This window comes from Bombina bombina, chromosome 2 (genome assembly GCF_027579735.1).
Source record: "Bombina bombina isolate aBomBom1 chromosome 2, aBomBom1.pri, whole genome shotgun sequence".
In the NCBI taxonomy this organism is placed as follows: Eukaryota; Metazoa; Chordata; class Amphibia; order Anura; family Bombinatoridae; genus Bombina; species Bombina bombina.
Window position 1 is genome coordinate 1,175,568,494 of NC_069500.1, and position 26,700 is coordinate 1,175,595,193.

At 37.6% G+C, this 26,700-nt stretch overlaps 1 protein-coding gene across 2 annotated transcripts in view; it reads left to right on the top strand.

Annotated features, from left to right (window-relative positions):
• The window catches only part of TENM3 (teneurin transmembrane protein 3), a 756,540-nt gene that overhangs the window by 323,666 nt on the left and 406,174 nt on the right, over positions 1 to 26,700 (top strand). For both annotated transcript variants that reach the window (XM_053703859.1, XM_053703860.1), the window contains one exon: positions 3,705 to 3,943. In XM_053703859.1, the coding sequence (XP_053559834.1) occupies positions 3,705 to 3,943 (239 nt within the window). The remainder of the gene's footprint in view (positions 1 to 3,704; positions 3,944 to 26,700) is intronic.

The following is a 26,700-nucleotide window of genomic DNA, read 5'->3' on the forward strand; positions in this document are numbered from 1 at the left end:
TCCTGTCTTTGTGTTTTGCAGTCATGACTGGCGAGGGAGTCTTAGCATGTGAGTGAAAAAATTTGTCCATGAGGTGCTTCAGTGAATGAAAAGGAAAAAAATCGTGTTTAGAGAATTATCAAAGTGCTAAAAATAAGGAGAGAAAGGTGGGGAAAGGGGTGAGGGAAATTGGGGAAAGTGTGAGGGAAGTGCGTGCTCTTACTTTAAGCCTGTTTTCAGTTAGTGAGAGAGGGGGAGAAAAAAAAAAAAAAAGGTGAGGGAATGGTGCAATTACAGGCCACCGGAGAAGAATTTCCCTAGGGGCCAGGGGGTGAGTAAGGACACACTCGCCAGGGCTTATAAATGTGGTTTAAGGATATTAGAAGGAGAGCCACTAATACTAGGCAGGGTTGCTCCTTTTAAGTGTTTTAGCTAATGTTTATTTTATTAGCTGTGCTCGTAACCTTATGTCTTAAGAAGCCTTACTGGAGAATAGCGAGCTCTATGTGTTGTCTAGTTAAGGAATTTGTCAGGCATAGCCAAGTGGTCCTAGTAGGTGGCACCAGCAACTTAGAGCCTGGACAGATCTTATATAACAAGAACTACAATAAGAGAGGAAAAACCCCAAAAAATTCTCAGCTTACAACATTCAGCATTAAATCTGCAATCTTATATTTCAGAGCAGGGGTAGCAAGGGGAGAGGGAGGTCAAGAATAGGTACAGCCAGTAGGCTGATCAGAATTTATTTTATGTATATAATCGCAGCCCTAGGGAGTCTAAACTATGGTGTAAGAAGGTAAAGTAAGGAGATCATTTCGAGTCATATATTTCTAGGTTATCTATGGCTGTTTTAGCCTGCAGTATAATGATGCTAGGTACTAATAGTTGCAGGCATATTCTAAGATAGAACATTCGACATATACTTTCAACACTATCCCCCCTTTCCCAGAGAAATAACCAGAATAAACCTGGAAGTTTATATGAATTTGTAACTTTTGTCTGTTTAGGATCTTGATCTATTCCGCCCGCCTATATAACATCAACTCTTATAGTACAATAGGATTTAACTCTATGCAGTTGTAAGCAGTTATACATATATGTAAGTTTTTAAAGTGATATAAGTCCCCTTTAATCCCCAAGTGTTCTTAGAGCTTCCTGCTCCTTTATCAGTTTCAGGGTCAGACCCTATCAGTCCATATATATATATTTCCTTCAGTATGACATCATCGCTTGTAATGCAATAGAATTTTATCTCTTTACAGTTATTTAAGCAGTTGTGCCAATATATGAAATTTCAGGGTGGTATAGATCCCATTTAAGTCCCCGAGTGCTTTTTAAGAGCTTCTTGCTCCTTAATCAATTTCAGGATCAGACCCTGTCGGTCCTTGTATCTGTGTTTCCTTCAAGTATCACTGGCAATTCTAATCAAAAAAGAAGAAGGAAAACGCGGAGTGTATCAGCTTTAAGATGCCTGTTTTAAAGACTTACCCCCCCCTATCGCGCGTTATCCAGCCACCCCAGGAGTCCGTCGTCAGCTTAGGTGTTCCAGCAGGTAACCCGGCTTCAGGGCAGGTTGCAGATCGCTGAAGCCGGAGGAGACAGCAGCGCCCGTTTGTGCAGCAGGGCAGTCTGTAAGAGATGCCCCTGGACCAAGGTCCCGCTCCGTGCTTGAGCCCCGTTCCCTCCCACGCAGCACCGGTGGGGGAGGGAGGAGCAGGGAGGAGCCGATCTACGGGCCGTCAGAGGGATCACGGCAGTGCAGGATGTGGCAGCGGAACGCCAGCGGGGCCGCAGCACAGCGGCAGGCAGATCCGTGGATCAGCAGGGTGGTGACGTAGCCACAGCGGTGGGTCAGGTGGAAAGGTAAGGTGTTAGCAGAGCCGCAGCAATACGGCAGACACCCGTTTGAAAGCAGAGGAAAGACCGTCAGCGGGGTCACCGCAGTGCGGCGTGTTTGGTAGACAAGTTATCCATCCATTTAAAGTTTGTTGTCATGGGGGGACTGGCGCACAGGGGGAGTTTTGTCCTGAAATGACAGTGCAGATATTCTTTAGCAAATCGACAGGGTCCTAAGAACTTAAGTGGGTTTAAATATTTTGGCAAAGTTCAGGCCCACAAAAAGAGCAGATATGATAAATGTTTGTTGTTCTTGAGAAAGAGTCCAGATAGATGGAGGTAGCAAAGGCCAGCGGGATGATAGGCCACTGGCGTGGGTTCCGGAACAGATTTTGCTTGCCTGTCCACGTAGGTGCATCAGCCCACAGTCAAGGGCTGGGGGCTGGGCGCATAGAGATTTACCGCCAGCAGGTATGGGACTGGAGCTGTTGCTTGGGCTACACCTGTGCAGCACACCTGTGTAGCTCCTCCTCCACCGGAAGCCAGAAGATACCCAGAGCATGCAATTTTAAGCAACTTTCTAATTTACTCCTATTCTCAAATTTTCTTCATTCTCTTGGTATCTTTATTTGAAAAGAAAGAATGTAAGTTTAGATGCTGGCCCATTTTTGGGGAACAACCTGGGTTATTCTTGCTGATTGGTGTATTAATTTAACCAACCAATAAACAAGTGCTGTCCAGGGTCGGAACCAAAAATAGCTTAGGTGCCATCTTTTTCAAATAAAGATAGCGAGAGAATGAAGAAAAATTGATAATAGGAGTAAATTAGAAAGTTGCTTAAAATTGCATGCTCTATCTGAATCACGAAAGAAAAAAATTGGGTTCAGTGTCCCTTTTAAGTTTAATTAATTGTTCTTTGATTGGACAATATACATCATAAACACACCTACACCCATTCAAACAACATACAAACCAGAAGATGAATGTGGTGGTGTGTTGCACAAATGCTTTGGTGGATAAAGTATAGAATACCATATAATAAATACATAAATACAGATTGCCTGAAATTGATCTGTGTAAAGCTACACACTAAACAACATGTTTTATGGGGGCAACACATTCTACTAACAGCAAGTTAAAGAGACCTGCAAATGTAACACATATCTTTCATATTAGAGGTACAAGTGAAACACAACATTTTTCTTTCATGATTCAGATAGAGAATATAATTTTAAAAAGTATACAATTTACTTCTATTATCAAATGTGCTTCATTCTTTGGTTATTCTTTGTTGAAGAGATACCTAGGTAGGTAGTGAGCACTTGTCTGGAGCACTGCACGACTGGAAATAGTGCTGGTATCTAGTGCTCTTGCTAATGTATAACATTGTAGCAAAACTGCTGCCTTATAGTACTGCAGGCACGTGCACACTTGAAAATAGAAGTAAATTGGAAAGTGGTTTAAAAATGTACGCTCTATCTGACTCGTGTTAAAATATTCATTCCCATGAAAATGGTTATGTTAAACTAATATGGTTTGGTGTTGAAAGGAACCGGAAGTGTATATTTTTAGAATACTGGTGTATGGTATATAAGCTTACTGACTGATAAGGAAGACTGCCCTAGCTCTATAGGTGGGCATTAACTTGACCTGTGAGCATAAACTAAAAATGTTTATTTGTCAGCATGGGAAAGTTTTTTTTTCTTTTTAAACATACAACCTGTTAAACATACTAAGAAAAAACATTGTAGTCACAACTTATACTTCAATAATCCTGTGCTAGCGGAATTTATAATGTATTGTTCAGTCTCTTTGTAAATAAAGTTTAACAATTTTAGTTTTTTTTTTATTTGGAAATTAACAACATTCTGTTTTTGTTTCTTTTTTAGGCATTTTCTATTCAAAACAGGAACAGGGACAACCCCACTGTTCAGCACTGCTACACCTGGATACACCATGGCATCTGGCACTGTTTATACCCCTCCCACACGACCACTTCCGAGGAACACCCTATCAAGAAGTGCTTTTAAATTCAAAAAATCCTCAAAGTACTGTAGTTGGAAATGTACTGCACTCTGTGCTGTAGGGGTTTCAGTGCTACTGGCAATACTACTATCCTACTTCATAGGTAAGCTGGAATAAAACTATGTTATAAATGGATTTATTTTCATTTTGTAGCCAGCATAAAACCAGGAGGTTGAAAATTGTTTTCCATAACATTTATGAAAATAATATTATTAAAGGAAATTCCAAGTAAAGTGCATTTTTTGTTAAAGTGATAGTAAAGTATCACCTAGTGGATTAAATATAACGGTAGTTTGTTATTTTATATATACACTTTTTATTTTAATACAACATTTTATAGATATGAGTTTATTTCATAGGCAGTTCTCTATAGCCCTAATAGATCTAGATTTGATTATATCACTACTGAGTACCTCAGTAAAGATGCAAAGCCTCTGATAACCCAGCAGTACTTGTGTTTCAGTACCCTGAGGAGGGTTCGCGAGTAATATTATTGTCTTATTAATAAGAAAATTAATTAGTAGACATAGATCATCATTTTCCTAAAAAAGTGCACAAATGGAACCTCAGCAATTAAAACCTGTAGACTGAAGTTTCTGGTTAACAACATCCCTTTATGAATGTACAGATCGTGTGTCACAAACCATCATGCTGTTCACTTATAGTTACAGACTTGCTTTATACAGTGAATTTTCTCCCACTAGGATTCTATTTTTTCCTGTAAGCATTCTGAATACACCTACAGTTATTTTCTCTTCATTTATTGACCTGAAAGGACCTTTAAATGGTTTCCAGAAATGAGACTCAATAACTGCCATACGTGTTACCTGAGGTGCTTAAGCTGCTAAATGTATTTCTGTACTGAAGTGTTTAAACAGATACTGTCAGATATGTCAGATGAAGGCCATTAGCATATTCCTTGCTATGTGAGTGAGGCCAGCAGAGCTTTGCGTTTAATATGGTCTAGTGTTCACAAGCTAGAACAGCAAGTAAAAGTGTTATTTTTTTGTCTTGCCAAGAGCTCTTTCCCAAAATCATTTGACACAGAAATATCATCTCACCATTGAAGACTGAGGTCTGGACTGACAGCATTAATCCAAGATAATACTCTCCATACCGCTACTATAAGTGCAATCCTTTCTGTATCGTGATTCATTTTTTAGTATCTCTTGATAAAATAGTTGTACTTAGGAATAACTTGGTTTACAGAAATCGCCTACAGCCGTTCTCTTCATGTAATTAAAAGAGCTAAAGATTTAAACTTTCAAAATGAAGCAAACTAATTTGGGATAAATAGCAATCTCCTTGACATTTTACAAATGTGTATATAAAATATATAAGTGCATTTAGTGGTCGAGTTTTGCACTTAATGAACACATTTAATATGAGTTAAGTTTAATATGAGTAAGAAATGTGTCTTTATTTGGATGAATTAGTTATGGCCGAAATAGAGAACTTGGTTTCTCAGATATTTCCATAATCTAAAAATGTTAAACTAGAATATTAACATTTTAGTACAGCTTATTCTTTCACAAGTAACAATTGAGCGTGTGCATTGCTTGTCTAGGATCATTTTACAATCATTATTGAATTGTTTACACTGTGTTTATTGTCTCCCGGAGATTATTATTTCAGAGATGTTTACACATATATGAAACAGTGTTCCTTTGTTAAAAAAAATATATATATTCAATCAAAGTAAACATAAAATATATAGATTGTGTTAACAACAGCCAAAGCTTCCTTTGTCTTAGAAATTGAGCACTTCTCAGTGTAGCCACTGCCTGTGCCTAGATAAGGGAGCAGTATGCTAATTAAAGGGACATCAATCCTAGCCTATATAAGGAAGCAGTATGCTATATAAAGGGACATAAACCCTAGCCTAGATAAGGGAGCAGTATGCTAATTAAAGGGACATCAATCCTAGCCTATATAAGGAAGCAGTATGCTAAATAAAGGGACATAAACCCTAGCCTAGATAAGGGAGCAGAATGCTAATTAAAGGGACATAAATCCTAGCCTAGATAAGGGAGCAGTATGCTAATTAAAGGGACATCAATCCTAGCCTATATAAGGAAGCAGTATGCTATATAAAGGGACATAAACCCTAGCCTAGATAAGGGAGCAGAATGCTAATTAAAGGGACATAAATCCTAAAATGTTTTTTTTTTTCATGATTCAGATACTGCATAACATTTTTTTAAAAAAAACTTTCCAATTTACTTATCAAATTTTCTTTGCTCTTTAGTATGCTTTGTTAAAACGCAGGGAGATAAATTTAGGAGCGTGCATGTGTCGGCAGCACTATATAGTAACAGTTTTAAAAGAATGTTATATGTTTGCATAAGCACTAGATGGCAGCATTATTTTTTCTGCTATGTAGTGCTTTAGATATGTGCACGCTACCTACCTAGGTATCAACAAAAAATACCATGAGAACATAGCAAATCTGTTAATAGAAGTAAACTGGGTTTTTTTTATTATTATTATATGCTCTGTCTGAATCAAGAGAGAACATTTTTGGGGTTTCATAAGTATAATTCTGTCTCTTCTGAGAATGGGCATAAAACTGACTTCCTGTTCCTCTAACATTCACTGAATAATAAATCAGCTTATGTTACTCTAGAAGATTTATGACATCAAGCTGCATATGCTTTCCTGTAGAGACCCCTGCCCCCTTGTGGGGTTGTGACAGGAAGTAATGGACACTGCAGAAATTAAGTGCTTAGTGCTTTCTTTATTCCAAGAATGAAACAGGCTGTTTTATATCCCTTTAAAGGGATGTAATAATACCATTGTAAACTGTGCTATACAATATAACTATTTATTACTGCATTACTATGATTTCAAAGGTGTTTTACACCTGCGGAGTGGCACTGTACTTCCACTTCTGAGCTGGACATGGGACTGTGGAATGCCATTACTGGGTCTAGCATAGGAGTGGAAATGCATCAGGATCTATATGTTTAGTGTTCATCCCTTTTTCTTGTGGGGGGGGGGCACATTGTTGTGCAATAGTTAAGTGATCTAGCACAATAGTATGTGCAATAGAATGTACCTTTAAAAGTCTTTAAATAATAATATTCAGCGTAAAATAAACCTTGTATTAAACATACCCTGCTGATCCTAGACAAGCTGCACAAAACTATTAATATGCCAGATTCATTTGTATTATATTCTGTTGATTTACCTTTAACCCAGTGTTATATGCCGCATTAAACCTTTGTATAAAAAATTAGCAAGGCCATTACATCTTCTAAACTATAATGCTTTTATTTGCAAAGTACATGCTGTTTAGTGATATGGACAGGAAAGAAAGATATCATTCCTGTTTGATATATGGGACAAGTAGTTCATATGAAACATTCAATAAACCGATAACAGAGTAAGTCCATAAATAGTAATCTTGACAACGGAAATGTCATTTTTGAGTACATCATAGTATCTCTTAAGTGAAGATAAAAATTTTTTACTTCATGTACTGAAACTGCAATTGCCAATAGAACCTTTAGTGATAAAATAACCAGAAAACCTTGTAACAACACTATAATCCATTAAATGGCTTTACAAGCTACACACCCGCTGAATATCGTCTTTATGCTCTTCTGAAGAGATTTGTATCCATATTCATTACTAACTCACAGGACCTTGCTGTACTGTGCCACTCATCTTTCTGTGCTTTGTTAAGGATTTCATTTATTCACCCATATTATATGTAAAGTGGTAAATGATTCACCTCAACAGATAATTAATGAATTCATACAATGTCATAATATATTTAATTACACAATGCCATGTTCTTGTGTACTAGTGATGCACCAAAATGGAAATTCTGGACCGAAACCGAACCCGAAAATCCAAGATGCACTTGGCCGAAAACCAAAACCGATACAGAAAATGTTTTTTTTTTTTTCAAATATTTTTTTTTTTTTTAGTTTTTTTTTTTTTTGCATAATTAGACTAATGAATGAATCTGAATTGAAAACCTTCAAGCCAATAAAAAAAAAAAAGCCCAAACTTTTATTGAAAGTAACACACTAAAATTTGACAAAAATATATTAAAACAATAATATGCTACACAATAATTTTACCAGGAAAAAAAAAACAGGCAAAAAATGATAATGACATTTTCGGCCAAAATGTTTCTGCAACCAAAATTTTGGTGCATCCCTACTTAAAACAATATTAAATATCAATATACTGTATTATTCTTCATTTAGTTCTATGTAACAGAATCAGTTTGAACAGTTTTCTGTTTTTTTACCAATTATCCAAATAAAGTATAGTCCTAGAAAACTCATTATATGCAAAACAGTAAGTCAAGTAATGAACTTAAACAGCAGCTCTAGTCTAGCATCAAATTTGAAACATGCTACAAAATAATTTTACCGAAAATAACATGCAAAAAAACCGAAAACCGAAATAGCCAAAAATTCTTGTCCGAAGCGTTTCTGCGGACAAAATTTCGGTGCATCCCTTTTGTGTACTTAGCACCCCTAAATCGAGGGTTAAACAAATAACTGCTCTTCAGTGGTTATTTCCCTGCATCTAGCAGAATATATATATATATATATATATATATATATATATATATATATATATATATATATATATATATATATTTAAAGACACACATATGAAACAGATGTAGTGTACAACAAATACCAGAACTCTCTGGATTCATATAAAAATGTTTAACTTTCATGGGAGACCAGGGGGTTGACCTCCGTGTCCCAATTAATAAATGGGTTCGATATGAAGGTTAGACCTTTTCAAGAACTACAAACCCAGTTTGACCTGCCCCGCACGCACCACTTTGCATATCTACAAGCGAGACATTACATCCATGACCTACTGCGACATACGGAACTTACTGACCAAAACTCAGACATAAACAGACTCCTACATAAGACAGGGCAGGGTGGTACGTCTATATCCCCAACTTACAAACTACACATGAAACCAACAAACGTAGCCACAGTCAAACACATCAGCGACACATGGACAAACACCCTAGACACTAAAATCACAACAGACGTGGTACAGCGCAGCATACAATATGCAAGAAGAGCAACTTTATCAGCGACTGCTAGAGAATCACACACCAGACTGTTACAGGCAGCATACATAGCACCCAAAATCTTCAAAAAGTGGAGACCAGACGCAGACGGTCACTGTAAGAAGTGCAAAGCATCAGATGCGGATTTGCCGCACTTGCTGTGGAACTGCCCTATGATACGTAAATTCTGGGGCATGATAACATACTGGATAAAAATCACGTTCCACATTGAAGTGACAGTTTCCCTCAAATTGATAGTATTCCTAGAGTCCCCAGCTTTGACACCTAACTCCCTGAAAAAAGTGATCACAAACATTATCCTACAAGCTAGGAAACTCATATTCAAAAATTGGTTGAGCCCAGAGACCCCTACACTATCACAACTTAAGACAAGTATGCACAAACAGGTTACATACGAAGCAGCAGACACCCTAAGAGATGTACAGTTGAGAACTAGGCCCTTTATGAAAAAATGGGAACCCTACATACGCACTCTACAGATCACTATGCAAACACAGCTTTTGTTCCCCCTCAGGAACACTAAAGTCTTATTAGAACAACACCTGAGAGGTAAATGGAACTTTTTATACGAAGAGAAACACGAAAGATGAGATAGTGGACATCTCCTCTAACTTTATAAGGTCTGTCTTCTTGCTACTGCCCAGGGGAGAGACAGAGACCTAAACTGTAGTACACTATAAGGGTCTCAACGTGATTAATGAAGAGACGAGATTGAGCTTGGTTCTGACTATTGTTATTCTGTTATTATTGAACATTGTATTATTTGAGAGATTTGGGTAAGGGAAGGGGGAGGTATAGGGGAGGGAGGGTAGTGAAAAAGGAAAAGAGGGACCTACCATGGACAGTTACAGCAAAAGGACTATCTCCCAAGACGCAGATTTAAAACTCCTTTTGTTTTAAGAGAAAAGACTCTGGGCGTAATTATGGAGACGTTGAATATAAGAGCTACACTTGCAGCAAAGCAACCCCAGTATCCCAATGGAAACATGCAATTGTAACATATTATTGGTTTTGTATCCTCTGTGATTCATGGGAGAGATATCTCCACATGGTAACTCTCGTTTGATAAATAAAGTTTAAAAAAAAATAAAAAAAATGTTTAACTTTATATTTTATGACATTTCAGAGCTTACACCTCTTCTTCAGACTAAAAAAAGTTTGTTGTAGACTGGGTATTGCTTTCCAAGCATCTTGATTGTATGCATCTTTAGTCTTGAGAGTGCTATATATATATTATTTAATTTTTATTGCACAAATTATCATTAAATATATTTGTTAAATTGTGCAATTATTTTGTGCTTTGGATAACAGAAACTGATATAATATTAGAAAATATTACACTGCCCCCACCCAACTACTTCATAATGTTACCCGAATGGATAAAATGTACTGTGGAGAACACTGTAATATATCTAAACATAGATTTTGATGGCAGATAAGAGCCATAGGCCCAGCAAGTCTGCCTGATATTTCCTAAACTGCGTTCGGCAAGCCCTCCAATCGACTCAGAGCTCACTTGGAGCGTTTTGTAAAGATATATATATATATATATATATATATATATACACACACACATATATATAATGTTGTAATAAATAATTTAATAATTTTTTCACTTTGCACAATAATGGAGTACATATATATATATAATTCATATGTGAGAGGTTTCTATTTGCATGCAATATTTATAATACTTAAAAGGTATTATAAATATTGCATGCAAAAAGAAGCGTCTCACATATGAATTATATTTGAATACTCCATTATTGCGCATGCAAACGTTTTTTTCTAAGCTCCCTCACTTGTGACGTCTCCTAGCGCCACGTCATCGCTGGAGCAGATGTTCCTGGCGCTGGCTCTGAGCGCTTGCCGAACGATGCCCTAAAAGTATAAACATGTCTAGTTCATAGGCTATCCTAATGCTTTTCCAGGCATACTTAGTCCCCCACATTGTTTGTCATTACTACCTCTTGTGGAAGTTTATTCCATAAATCAATCACCCTTTCTGTAAAGAAGTGTTTCAGCAAATTACTCATTTTATGAAAAATACTCACAGCCTCAGCTTTTCTAAATACTTTAATATGCTTGAAAGTTGCTATCATATCATCTCTTTCCCTTCTCTCCTCTAAGCTATACATATTTAGGTAACTGAACCTCTCCTGGTACATTTTTTTTTTTGACCACATACCATTTTGTTAGCCCTCCTTTGAACAGATTCCAGTTTGTTTATATCCTTCTGGAGATATGACCTCCAGAACTGCACACAATACTCAAGATGAGACCTAACTAATGATCTGTAAAGCGGCACAAGAACCTTACTATTTCTGCTGCAAATACCTCTACCAATACATCCAAGCATTCTACTGGCCTCACTCACTGCAATACTAGATTGTTTACTAAATTGTAAATCATCTGAAATAATAATTTCCAAGTCCGGTTTCTCATTTGTAACAGTCAGTAAAGTGTCATTGAGTTTGAATTAATGTTTGGATTTTTCTTCCCTAAATGCATAATTTTACACTTTGCAGTCTTAAAACTTTAGATCCCAGTCATTTGTCTAATCCTCCAATGCTTGTATATCATATCATTTTGTCTACCCCGCTTGAACATCTACTCTATTACAAATTTTTGTATCATATGCAAAAAGACATACTTTCCCCTGTAGCCGTTTGCTGATATCTCTGATAAATATGTTAAACAAAACAAGCCCCATAACAGCCCCCTCTGCTGTATGTACTCCATTTACAAAGACACTGTTTTCTATCCTTAAAGGGACAGTCAACACCAGAATTTTTGTTGTTTTAAAAGATAATCTCTTAATTACCCATTCCCCAGTTTTGCATACCCAACACAGTTATAATACCCATTTTGTCTCTGTAATTACCTTGTATCTAAGCCTCTCCAGACTGCCCCCTTATTTCAGTTCTTTTGACAGACTTGCATTTTAGCCAATCAGTGCTCACTCCTCAGTAAATTCACGTTCATGAGCTCAATGTTATCTATATGAAACACATGAACTAATGCCCTCTAGTGGTGAAAAACTGTAAAAATGCATTTAGATTAGAGGCGGCCTTCAAGGTCTAAGAAATTAGCATATGAACCCCCTAGGTTTAGCTTTCAACTAAGAATACCAAGAGAACAAAGCAAAATTGGTGATAAAAGTAAATTGGAAAGTTATTTAAAATGATGTGCCCTATTTGAATCATGCAACGTTTTTTTGGACTTGACTGTCCCTTTAAGTCGGCTTTCTACCCAGTTTACAATTTTTGAGTTTAGACCAAGGAGATACAGTTTGTGAATGTTTGTTGTGTGGGACTGTCTCAAATGCTTTGCTGAAAACTAGATATGCTACATCAAAAATTTAAGATAAACAAACTGGGAAGTAATATATTCCCATTTATCAATAAATCTGAAAACATAGTCCCCCCCCCCATGCAATTGAATATGTATTGATATTACCCACACTATTGTTAGTGATTGCGTGAAAGCATTGTCCCAGGCCACTGAATCTATATCTTTATTGCTCCAGTCTATTTCCAATCACGGAATGCATATCCCATAGTACTTTAGCCCATTACCCCTAAATGTAGTGTATATCCATGGTGCTCCAGTCTATTACCAATGAATGTATATCCTCCAAGTTAGGCAAATGTGTGGGGGGGGTGGAGTTTGGCTATTGATAAAGAATTGCAATAAAAATGATGTTAATTTGTTTAAAAAAAGTTAAGACTTGGCTGATATGTTATTCTATAGCAACGTAACAAAAATGTCTTTTAATTACAAGATGTCCCTTTAACCGAAACTTTACAATCACTTTAAGTTAAAGCTCTTTTAATTGATATTGAAACTAAAATGCATATTTGTGCAAATATTAATGAAACATCAGTTGTTCACTGGTTTATAAGTACAATTCTCCTATTGGTGAACAGAGACACACCTGACAGAGTGTATATATATATATATATATATATATATATATATATATATATATATATATATATAATTGTATTAACTTTTTTTTAAAGTGACAATAAAGTCAAAATTAAACTTTCATGATTTGTTTACAGCATGCAATTTTAAAAAACTTTCCAATTTACTTTGGTTTTTAAATTTGCTTCGTTCTCTTGGTATCTTTTATTGAAGTGTAAAACTAGGTAGGCTCATAAGAGCTCAGGAGTGTGCACATGTCTTGAGTACGCTATGACAGCAGTGTTTGCAAGATTATTTGTAGATTTGTTATACAATGTTGCAAAACACTGCTGCCATAGCGTACTAAAGACACGTGCACACTCCTGAGCTCTTATGAGCCTATCTTGTTTTACTCTTCAATAAAATATACCAAGAGAATGAAGCAAAGTTGATAACAGAAGTAAATTGGAAAGTTGTTTAAAATTGCATGTTCTATCTGAATCATGATAGTTTCATTTTGACTTTACTTTTCCCTTAAATATCCCCTTTTTTAGATGCAACAAATTAAACACAACTGTCAGAAAATGGTTACATATATAATTAAGTAATGTTGAAAATGTTTTTTGCAGCTAAGCAGGGTCATTTTTTAATATTCAAGAAGTGTAAAGAAACTGGTAATTGTGGGCAAACTGTTTTTCATTAAACGGTACCCAGATGCTAAATGCAGGGCAGGGTGAGCTGCCTAATTTACCTTCACTGCAATTAAAAACATATTCACCTCACAATCCTGTGCCCAACTGCATTTAATCGAGTTGCGATTATTCGTGTGACATTTCCAGTAATTCCAAAAAAAAAAAAAAGAATTTCTACTAATTGTCTGAAAAGAAAGGAAATTGCTGCTTCTTCTATGCGGTTACAAATTTCTGCACTATTTCTAACGGCTAAACTATCTGCATTAACTATTAAAATATAATCGCTTTTCCCTATCTTCAGTTATCATTTACTGTAATTTAATTCTGTATGTTTGGATATAGAAATATTTTGTACTTACTGAAATTGAACCCTATTTTATGCTAAGTGCAAAGCATAACAAAATATTTACAATGCTTTAATGCTGTGTGGCATTAATATTTAATTGACAGTGCAAATGGCTGTTATGTCAGGCTTGGCGATAACAAAATATTTAATATCAATCTAAAGAATGAACAGTAAGGAAAATATAATTGTTGGTCAAAAATGTTAACTCTTTTGTTGCCATTAAATTGCAATGTGCTATGGGCCCCATGCTGCGACAATAACGATATGTTTATAAGGCTTCATTTGCTGTACGTTTTTTAAACTTGGCTAAGACAAATATTTGACTTATATTATCAATATGCTACTGTTTCCTTTGTTATTGCAGCAGTTTTTTTCTTTTGGAATGGTTTGAAGCATAGGTTTACAGCTCTACTGTGCACAATGCTAATATAAGTGTTCTATTTCCTATCTCTGTGCACTAATATAATCTCTGCTGCAATACAACAGTGAGCTGGAGGAGGAGGGGTAGGCATGGAAACAACATATAACATGTGAGTTTTACATGACGCAGTTTGTGAGCCAGGCATTGGATCCGTCTAGGTGAGAATGAGATTTTAGAATGCAGCCATACCAGGTGTGAATAGATATATGAAAATGGTTTGCAGGGGCTACTGGCTAAGATGAAACTGCACAAAGATGTGTTTTTTGATGCAGCACTTTTGTAAACATGTCCTCTGTAAGAACCAGAAAATAGAAGGTGTTGGATTTATTGGTTTAAAGGGACATAACGCCCACATGTTTTTTATTTCATGAGTCAGACAGAGCATACTATTTAAAACAACTTTTCAATTAACTTCTATCTAATGTGTTTCATACTTTTGGTATATGTGTATGTATGTTCTATGTATGTATGTATGTATGTGTGTGTATATATGTATGTGTATGTATATATATATATATATATATATATATGTGTGTGTGTGTCTGTGTGTATATATATGTATGCATGTGTGTATGTATATATATATATATATATATATATATATATATAGTGTGTGTATGTGTGTGTGTGTGTATATATATATATATATATATATATATGTGTGTGTGTGTGTGTGTGTATATATATGTATGCATGTGTGTATGTATATATATATATATAGTGTGTGTGTGTGTGTGTGTATTTATATGTATGCATGTGTGTATGTATATATATATATATATATATATAGTGTGTGTATGTGTGTGTGTGTGTGTGTGTATATATATATATATATATATATATATATATATATATACACATATATATACACACACACAATATATATGTGTGTTTGTATGTGTATATATATATATATATATATATATATATATATATACAGTACAGTGGGGCAAAAAAGTATTTAATCAGTCGCCCACTTAAGAAGATGAGAGAGGCCTGTAATTTTCATCATAGTTATACCTCAACTATGAAAGTCAAAATGTGGAAACAAATCCAGACAATCACATTTGTCTGATTTGGAAAGAATTTATTTGCATATTATGGTGGAAAATAAGTATTTGGTCACCTACAAACAAGCAAGATTTCTGGCTCTCACAGACCTGTATCTTCTTCTTTAAGAGGCTCCTCTGTCCTCCACTCATTACCTGTATTAATGGCACCTGTTTGAACTTATCAGTATAAAAGACACCTGTCCACAACCTCAAACAGTCACACTCCAAACTCCACTATGTTGAAGACCAGAGAGCTGTCGAAGGACACCAGAAACAAAATTGTAGACCTGTACCAGGCTGGGAAGACTGAATCTGCAATAGGCAAGCAGCTTGGTGTGAAGAAATCAACTGTGGGAGAAATAATTTGAAAATGGAAGACATACAAGACCACTGATAATCTCCCTCGATCTGGGGCTCTACGCAAGATCTCACCCCGTGGGGTCAAAATGATAACAAGAACGGTGAGCAAACATCCTAGAACCACATGGGGGACCTAGTGAATGACCTGTAGAGAGCTGGGACCAACGTAACAAAGGCTACCATCAGTAACACACTACGCTGCCAGGGACTCAGATCCTGCAGAACCAGACGGGTCCCCCTGCTTAAGCCAGTACATGTCCGGGCCTGTCTGAAGTATGCTAGAGAGCATTTGGATGATCCAGAAGCGGATTGGGAGAATGTCATATGGTCAGATGAAACCAAAGTAGAACTGTTTGGTAGAAACACAACTCGTCGTGTTTGGAAGAGTGAGAATGCTGAGTTGCAACCAAAGAACACCATACCTACTGTGAAGCATGGGGTGGCAACATCATGCTTTAGGGCTGTTTCTCTGCAAAGGGAACAGTACTACTGATCCGTGTACGTGAAAGAATGAATGGGGCCATGTATCATGAGATTTTTAGTGCAAAACTCCTTCCATCAGCAAAGGCATTGAAGATGAAACGTGGCTGGGTCTTTCAGCATGACAATGATCCCAAACACACCACCCGGGCAATGAAGGAGTGGCTTTGCAAGAAGCATTTCAAGGTCCCGGAGTGGCCTAGCCAGTCTCCAGATCTCAACCCCATAGAAAACCTTTGGAGGGAGTTGAAAGTCTGTATTGCCCAGCGACGGCCCCAAAACTTCACTGCTCTAGAGGAGATCTGCATGCAACAGTGTGTGACAACCTTGTGAAGACTTAAAGAAAACATTTGACCTCTGTCATTGCCATTAAAGGATATACTGTACAGTATAACATAGTATTGAGATGAACTTTTGATATTGACCAAATACTTATTTTCCACCATAATTTGCAAATAAATTATTTCCAAATCAGACAATGTGATTGTCTGGATTTGTTTCCACATTTTGTCTCTCATAGTTGAGGTATACCCATCTTAAGTGGGAGAACTTGCACAATTGGTGGATGACTAAATACTTTTTTGCCCCACTGTATATGTATGTGTGTGTACACAGAGTATATATATATATATATATATATGTATGTGTGTGTGTGTGTATATATATATATATACAATATATGTGTGTGTGTATATGTGTGTATATATATATATATATATATATATATATATATATATACAATATATGTATGTGTATACAGTATATATGTGTATGTGTGTGTGTGTGTGTACATATATATATATATACAGTATATATATATATATATATATATATATATATATACAGTATATATATATATATATATATATATATATATATATATATATATATATATATATATATATATATATGTGTGTGTGGTTGCCAATCACCAGCTACCTCCCAGTAGTGCATTGCTGCTCGTGAGCCTAAATATGTATATTTCAACAAAGGATAATAAAAGAACAATGGAAATTAGATGATAGAAGTGAATTGGAAAGTTGAATAAAATTACATACTCTATGTGAAAAATGTGTTTAATTTTGACTTTACTGTCCCTTTAAAAAGTAAATGCAAGTGGATTAAAAGATGAAGATAAAAGTAATTGAGTGTTCAACAGAAAACTGTGGTTGTGGAGGTAGTGAGAGAGTCCCACAAAAATTGTACCTAATTAATCTATTGATAACATAATCTAATTCCTTGTTTTTGTTACTGCACATATTTCCTTTGGATATTTTATCATAATTGTATGAGTGCCCCTTAGAATTAAATGCTACTTAAGAAAATAGAACATATTGGGGTTGATTCTAATTTTTTTGAAAATTGTATCAACTGATTTATCTTCATAAATCCCTGTAGTTATGCTGGAGCACTAAACACACTGCTGAGCCAGTCTTGACCAGTACACAGCCTGGTAGTGGGTGCTACATATGTATGCCTCTTTCTGATTGGCTTACTGCCTGTGTAGTACTGTAGCAGCATGGTGTAGATGACTGGAATTTAACTGTGTGTTGAACCCCTTTGTGTGAGAACTTTATACAATAATAATATTTAGTAAAAAAAATTATAGCCAATTTTATTATTGCATTAATACATTCCTTAAAGGGACAAAAGTCAAAATTAAACTTTCAAGTTTCAGATAGAATATGTAATTTTAAACAACTTTCCAGTTTACTTCTATTATCACTTGTACTTTGTTCTATTAGTATTCTTTATTGAAGAACAGACCTAGATAGTCTTAGAAGCATGCCCATGATCACTAGAGTGTCAATGTTAGCAGCAATGTTTTCAACAATATTATACATTGTTGAGCACTAGAGGGAACCAGTGTTAGCAAAAATATATAACAACAATATAGTTGTAAACACTACTACATATAGTGCATGGCACGTGCACGCTCTTGGGCATACCTATGTATGCTTGATATAAAAGAGAGCAAAATAAATTTGAAACTCTGGTAAGCATGTGTTCTCCCTTGATTGTGGCCAGGTAGGGCTAGCTGTATATGAGTTTGTGCTTTAAACAATAGCTGTAGTATTTAGCTGGGTCAGGCAATTTGCAGCATACTTTGATTACGTGTTACATAATTTTTCAGCTGTATTTTACAGTAAATGCATCCAAAATGTGTATTAAAATGTTTTTTTATTTTTAATAATTAATTTATGGAGGATTGAATTAAGAGGATGTTGTCACTATGCTTATTGCTGAAGAATTTGTGTGTATGTGTTGACCATGAATTGAGTGAGCATGAACAAAAAAAACAGAAAACTGTGCCAGTATACAAGATATGCCACGTTAAAGATTACAAAAAAGTCCAGCAAAAAGCTGCTATATACATTTCTCTTGTTAAGTGTATCCAGTCCACAGATCATCCATTACTTGTGGGATATTCTCCTTCCCAACAGGAAGTTGCAAGAGGATCACCCACAGCAGAGCTGCTATATAGCTCCTCCCCTCACTGCCATATCCAGTCATTCTCTTGCAACTCGCAACTAAGATGGAGGTCGTAAGAGGACTGTGGTGTTTTATACTTAGTTTATTTCTTCAATCAAAAGTTTGTTATTTTTAAATGGTACCGGAGTGTACTGTTTATCTCAGGCAGTATTTAGAAGAAGAATCTGCCTGCGTTTTCTATGATCTTAGCAGAAGTAACTAAGATTCTTTGCTGTTCTAACATATTCTGAGGAGTGAGGTAACTTAAGAGGGGGAATAGCGTGCAGGTTTTCCTGCAATAAGGTATGTGCAGTTAAAATATTTTTCTAGGGATGGAATTTGCTAGAAAATGCTGCTGATACCGAAGTAATGTAAGTAAAGCCTTAAATGCAGTGATAGCGACTGGTATCAGGCTTATTAATAGAGATACATACTCTTATAAAAGTGTATTTTAAAACGTTTGCTGGCATGTTTAATCATTTTTTACATATGTTTGGTGATAAAACTTATTGGGGCCTAGTTTTTTCCACATGGCTGGCTTGAATTTTGCCTAGAAACAGTTCCCTGAGGCTTCCAACTGTTGTAATATGAGTGGGAGGGGCCTATTTTGGCGTTTTTTTGCACAGCAAAAATTACAGACACAGACATCCAGCTTCTTCCTGCATGATCCAGGACTTCTCTGAAGGGCTCAAAAAGCTTCAAAAGTCGTATTGAGGGAGGTAAAAAGTCACAGTAGAGCTGTGGCAGTTGTTGTGACCGTTTAAAAAACGTTTTTGTCATTTGTTATTCCGTTTTTGGTATTAAGGGGTTAATCATCCATTTGCAAGTGGGTGCAATGCTCTGCTAACTTATTACATACACTGTAAAAATTTCGTTAGTGTAACTGCATTTTTTCACTGTTATTTCGAAATTTGGGAAAATGTGTGTTTCTTAAAGGCGCAGTAACGTTTTTTATATTGCTTGTAAACTTGTTTTAAAGTGTTTTCCAAGCTTGCTAGTCTCATTGCTAGTCTGTTTAAACATGTCTGACACAGAGGAACCTACTTGTTCATTATGTTTGAAAGCCATGGTGGAGCCCCATAGGAGAATGTGTACTAAATGTATTGATTTCACCTTAAACAGTAAAGATCAGTCTTTATCTATAAAAGAATTATCACCAGAGGGTTCTGTCGAGGGGGAAGTTATGCCGACTAACTCTCCCCACGTGTCAGACCCTTCGCCTCCCGCTCAGGGGACGCACGCTAATATGGCGCCAATTACATCAGGGACGCCCATAGCGATTACCTTGCAGGACATGGCTGCAATCATGAATAATACCCTGTCAGAGGTATTATCTAGATTGCCTGAATTAAGAGGCAAGCAAGATAGCTCTGGGGTTAGGAGAGATACAGAGCGCGCAAATGCTGTTAGAGCCATGTCTGATACTGCGTCACAATATGCAGAACATGAGGACGGAGAGCTTCAGTCTGGGGGTGACATCTCTGACTCGGGGAAACCTGATTCAGAGATTTCTAATTTTAAATTTAAGCTTGAGAACCTCCGTGTATTGCTTGGGGAGGTATTAGCTGCTCTGAATGACTGTAACACAGTTGCAATTACAGAGAAATTGTATAGGCTGGATAGATACTACGCGGTGCAGGTGTGTTCTGACGTTTTTCCTATACCTAAAAGGCTTACAGAAATTATTAGCAAGGAGTGGGATAGACCCGGTGTGCCCTTTTCCCCACCTCCTATATTTAGAATTTTTTTTCCAATAGACGCCACTACACAGGAATTATGGCAGACGGTCCCTAAGGTGGAGGGAGCAGTTTCTACTTTAGCAAAGCTTACCACTATCCCGGTTGAGGACCGTGGTGCTTTTTCAGATCCAATGGATCAAAAATTGGAGGGTTACCTTAAGAAAATGTTTATTCAACAAGGTTTTATTTTACAGCCCCTTGCATGCATTGCGCCTGTCACTGCTGCGGCGGCATTCTGGTTTGAGGCCCTGGAAGAGACCATCCAGACAGCTCCATTGAATGAAATTGACAATCTTAGAACGCTTAAGCTAGCTAACTCATTTGTTTCTGATGCCATTGTTCATTTGACTAAACTAACGGCTAAGAATTCCGGATTCGCCATCCAGGCGTGTAGGGCGCTATGGCTTAAATTCTGGTCAGCTGACGTGACTTCAAAGTCAAAATTACTCAACATTCCTTTCAAGGGGCAGACCTTATTCGGGCCTGGCTTGAAGGAAATTATTGCTGACATTACTGGAGGCAAGGGTCATACCCTTCCTCAGGACAGGGCCAAATCAAAGGCCAAACAGTCTAATTTTCGTGCCTTTTGAAATTTCAAGGCAGGAGCAGCATCAACTTCCTCCGCTTCAAAACAAGAGGGAACTGTTGCTCATTCCAGACAGGCCTGGAAACCTAACCAGTCCTGGAACAAGGGCAAGCAGGCCAGAAAGCCTGCTGCTGCCCCCAAGACAGCATGAAGGAACGGCCCCCTATCCGGAAACGGATCTAGTGGGGGGCAGACATTCTCTCTTCGCCCAGGCGTGGGCAAGAGATGTTCAGGATCCCTGGGCGTTGGAGATCATATCTCAGGGATATCTTCTGGACTTCAAAGCTTCTCCTCCACAAGGGAGATTTTATCTTTCAAGGTTATCAGCAAACCAGATAAAGAAAGAGGCATTCCTAAGCTGTGTGCAAGACCTCCTAGTAATGGGAGTGATCCATCCAATTCCGCGGACGGAACAGGGACAGGGATTTTATTCAAATCTGTTTGTGGTTCCCAAGAAAGAGGGAACCTTCAGACCAATCTTGGATCTAAAGATCTTAAATAAACTCCTCAGAGTTCCATCATTCAAAATGGAAACTATTTGGACCATCCTACCCATGATCCAAGAGGGTCAGTACATGACCACAGTGGACTTAAAGGATGCCTACCTTCACATACTGATTCACAAAGATCATCATCGGTTCCTAAGGTTTGCCTTTCTAGACAGGCATTACCAATTTGTAGCTCTTCCCTTCGGGTTGGCCACTGCCCCGAGAATTTTTACAAAGGTTCTGGGCTCACTTCTGGCGGTTCTAAGACCGCGAGGCATAGCGGTGGCTCCGTATCTAGACGACATCCTGATACAGGCGTCAAGCTTTCAAATTGCCAAGTCTCATACAGAGATAGTTCTGGCATTTCTGAGGTCACATGGGTGGAAAGTGAACGTGGAAAAGAGTTCTCTATCACCACTCACAAGAGTCTCCTTCCTAGGGACTCTTATAGATTCTGTAGAGATGAAAATTTACCTGACGGAATCCAGGTTATCAAAACTTCTAAATGCTTGCCGTGTCCTTCATTCCATTCCACGCCCGTCAGTGGCTCAGTGCATGGAAGTAATCGGCTTAATGGTAGCGGCAATGGACATCGTGCCATTTGCGTGCCTGCATCTCAGACCGCTGCAATTATGCATGCTAAGTCAGTGGAATGGGGATTACTCAGATTTGTCCCCTCTACTAAATCTGGATCAAGAGACCAGAGATTCTCTTCTCTGGTGGCTTTCTCGGGTCCATCTGTCCAAGGGTATGACCTTTCGCAGGCCAGATTGGATGATTGTAACAACAGATGCCAGCCTTCTAGGTTGGGGCGCAGTCTGGAACTCCCTGAAGGCTCAGAGATCGTGGACTCAGGAGGAGAAACGCCTCCCAATAAATATTCTGGAGTTAAGAGCAATATTCAATGCTCTTCTAGCTTGGCCTCAGTTAGCAACACTGAGGTTCATCAGATTTCAGTCGGACAACATCACGACTGTGGCTTACATCAACCATCAAGGGGGAGCCAGGAGTTCCCTAGCAATGTTAGAAGTCTCAAAGATAATTCGCTGGGCAGAGTCTCACTCTTGCCACCTGTCAAGTATCCACATCCCAGGCGTAGAGAACTGGGAGGCGCATTTTCTAAGTCGTCAGACTTTTCATCCGGGGGAGTGGGAACTCCATCCGGAGGTGTTTGCTCAACTGGTCCATCGTTGGGGCAAACCAGAACTGGATCTCATGGATCCAGGTCCAGGGACCCGGGAGCAACGCTGATAGATGCTCTAGCAGCTCCTTAGTTCTTCAACCTGGCCTATGTGTTTCCACCGTTTCCTCTGCTCCCTCGACTGATTGCCAAAATCAAACAGGAGAGAGCATCGGTGATTCTGATAGCGCCTGCGTGGCCACGCAGGACCTGGTATGCAGACCTAGTGGACATGTCATCTCTTCCACCATGGACTCTGCCTCTGATGCAGGACCTTCTAATAAAAGGTCCTTTCAATCATCCAAATCTAATTTCTCTGAGACTGAATGCATGGAGATTGAACGCTTGATTCTATCAAGGCGTGGCTTCTCCGAGTCAGTCATTGATACCTTAATACAGGCTCGGAAGCCTGTCACCAGGAAAATCTGCCATAAGATATGGCGTAAATATCTTTATTGGTGTGAATCCAAGAGTTACTCATGGAGTAAGGTTAGGATTCCTAGGATATTGTCCTTTCTCCAAGAGGGTTTGGACAAAGGCTTATCAGCTAGTTCTTTAAAAGGACAGATCTCTGCTCTGTTTATTCTTTTGCACAAGCGTCTGGCAGAAGTTCCAGACGTCCAGGCATTTTGTCAGGCTTTGGTTAGGATTAAGCCTGTGTTTAAAACTGTTGCTCCCCCGTGGAGCTTAAACTTGGTTCTTAAAGTTCTTCAGGGAGTTCCGTTTGAACCCCTTCATTCCATTGATATTAAACTTTTATCTTGGAAAGTTCTGTTTTTGATGGCTATTTCCTCGGCTCGAAGAGTCTCTGAGTTATCTGCCTTACATTGGGATTCTCCTTATCTGATTTTTCATTCAGACAAGGTAGTTCTGCGTACCAAACCTGGGTTTTTACCTAAGGTGGTTTCTAACAGGAATATCAATCAAGAGATTGTTGTTCCATCATTGTGTCCTAATCCTTCTTCAAAGAAGGAACGTCTTTTGCATAATCTGGACGTAGTCCGTGCCTTGAAGTTTTACTTACAGGCTACTAAAGATTTTCGTCAAACATCTGCCCTGTTTGTCGTTTACTCTGGACAGAGGAGAGGTCAAAAAGCTTCGGCAACCTCTCTCTCCTTTTGGCTTCGGAGCATAATACGCTTAGCCTATGAGACTGCTGGACAGCAGCCCCCTGAAAGGATTACAGCTCATTCTACTAGAGCTGTGGCTTCCACCTGGGCCTTTAAAAATGAGGCCTCTGTTGAACAGATTTGCAAGGCTGCGACTTGGTCTTCGCTTCACACCTTTTCAAAATTTTACAAATTTGACACTTTTGCTTCTTCGGAGGCTGTTTTTGGGAGAAAGGTTCTACAGGCAGTGGTTCCTTCCGTTTAAGTTCCTTCCTTGTCCCTCCCATAATCCGTGTACTTTAGCTTTGGTATTGGTATCCCACAAGTAATGGATGATCCGTGGACTGGATACACTTAACAAGAGAAAACATAATTTATGCTTACCTGATAAATTTATTTCTCTTGTAGTGTATCCAGTCCACGGCCCGCCCTGTCCTTTTAAGGCAGGTCTAAATTTTAATTAAACTACAGTCACCACTGCACCCTATGGTTTCTCCTTTCTCGTCTTGTTTCGTTCGAATGACTGGATATGGCAGTGAGGGGAGGAGCTATATAGCAGCTCTGCTGTGGGTGATCCTCTTGCAACTTCCTGTTGGGAAGGAAAATATTGCACAAGTAATGGATGATCCGTGGACTGGATACACTACAAGAGAAATAATTTTATCAGGTAAGCATAAATTATGTTTTTTATGTACTGCGTTGTTACACCTCTTGTTCATTTGATTAACTTGTGATAAATGAATGTTCAGCTTACTGGCTCGTATCATTTGTCAGTTTCTTCACGTAAGGTGTGAACATCTCTGTTAGGCAGTTTTAATGGGAGGATTTGAATTTTGAGTGTTGGGTGAGAATCAGATTGGTGATGAGCTCCAGAGGAAAGTGCACGATGGAAGAATTACTAGGAGTGAGCAAGGGGGCTGAAAGGCAGAGAACAGAATGCATCATGTGACTACAATAGTGTTTGGAGTCAAGAGAAATGTAGAGGGCTATGTTGTTCTAGAGAGCTTTGTACTTTGCAGGTTTAGGCTCAGATTTTACATTTGGTTTTTGAAAATACCATTGTGAAGTGTTCTAAGGAGATTTCAGCAGAGATTTCAATTTTGTTCTCTGATGTCATTGGATCTAGAGTCATTTTATTGTCATTTTATGCATTAAGAGTAGATAATAGTGTAGTGTAGTTTTTTAAAAATACTATTAAAAACAGGGGTACTTTCACTCATCAAAGTTTACAAAGCAGCCATGTTGTTTAAAAAATTACCTTTCTTTTCTTTTCACAGCTAGAGCAGCTTCCCCCACCTAGAGATCCTCTATTCACACGCTAGCAATGACTAATCCCGCTTCCTCCAATCACAGCTTTGCCCCCAGGGTAGTCTTTGCCTGAGGCCATACTGTGATTGGAGGAAGCCGGATTAGTCATTGCTGACATGTGAATAGAGGATCTCTATGTGGGGGAAAGCTGTTCTAGCTGTGAAAAGAAAAAAAGGTAATTTTTTTTAACAAAACTGCTGCTTTGTAAACTTTGATGAATGAAAGTGCCCCTGTTTTTAATAGTATTTTTTAAAAAACAGGCTTTCATTCACCAAGGTTTACCTTCACTTTAATAAGGTTTTACATTTCATTATTTCACCACTTTATATAGTTCAGTGGGTCAGTTTCTGTTTTATGCCCTGTAGAAATAATGTAACCAAGGAAAGTGTTCCCATGAGAACACACTGAATCCTTCCTTGGCTAAGAGCTATGATTCTAAGGTTTGCCTTACATAAAATCCTTTTATGAAACAAAAATATGTCATATACTAGATGGTTACTTGTGTAGGCCTCTTGTTTGCTAAACCTGCTCACAGAAAAAATAAAACTGGGCTTGGTATATAAAAAAAAGTTATTTTCCATTTGACCCTTCTACTTTGATCCAGAGGGTGCGTTTCACCCCACTTCATTCAGCTCTGCAAGTCTTTGATTAGGAAGCCTCTGAGAATTGACACATTTGATGGGAATCATTTACAGTGGCAAGAAAGTATGTACAGAAGAAGTACTGTACACAGCAGTTACAGAAAATGCATCATCTATTTTTTTTTTATTTTATTGGAGAATTAGTTAGTAAAAAGTAGTGCAAATTTAGAAAAATGCATTATTATTATTATTATTTTCTGTCTGTTTGGGACCAAGGCTATATGTACATTTTTGCGGTGTACCCACACATATTATATACCGTTTTTCACGCCATTAAATGGACTTTCAAAAGATACCATTATTTTCATCATATCTTATAATTTACTATAATTTTTTATATAAAATATGGGGAAAAAATGGAAAAACACACACTTTTTCTAACTTTAACCCCTAAAATCTGTTACACATCTACAACCACCAAAAAAAACCATGCTAAATAGTTTCTAAATTTTGTCCTGAGTTTAGAAATACCCAATGTTTACATGTTCTTTGCTTTTTTTGCAAGTTATAGGGCCATAAATACAAGTAGCACTTTGCTTTTTTTGCAAGTTATAGGGCCATATATACAAGTAGCACTTTGCTATTTCCAAACCACTTTTTTTTCCCAAAATTAGCGCTAGTTACATTGGAACACTAATATCTTTCAGGAATCCCTGAATATCCATTGACATGTATATATATTTTTTTTAGAAGACATCACAAAGTATTGATCTAGGCCCATTTTGGTAAATTTCATGCCACCATTTCACCACCAAATACGATCAAATAAAAAAAATTGTTAACTTTTTCACAATTTTTTTCACAAACTTTAGGTTTCTCACTGAAATTATTTACAAACAACTTATGCAATTATAGCATAAATGGTTGTAAATGCTTCTCTGTGATCCCCTTTGTTCATAAATAGCAGACATATATGGCTTTGGCTTTGCTTTTTGGTAATTAGAAGGCTGCTAAATGCCACTGCGCACCACACGTGTATTATGCCCAGCAGTGAAGG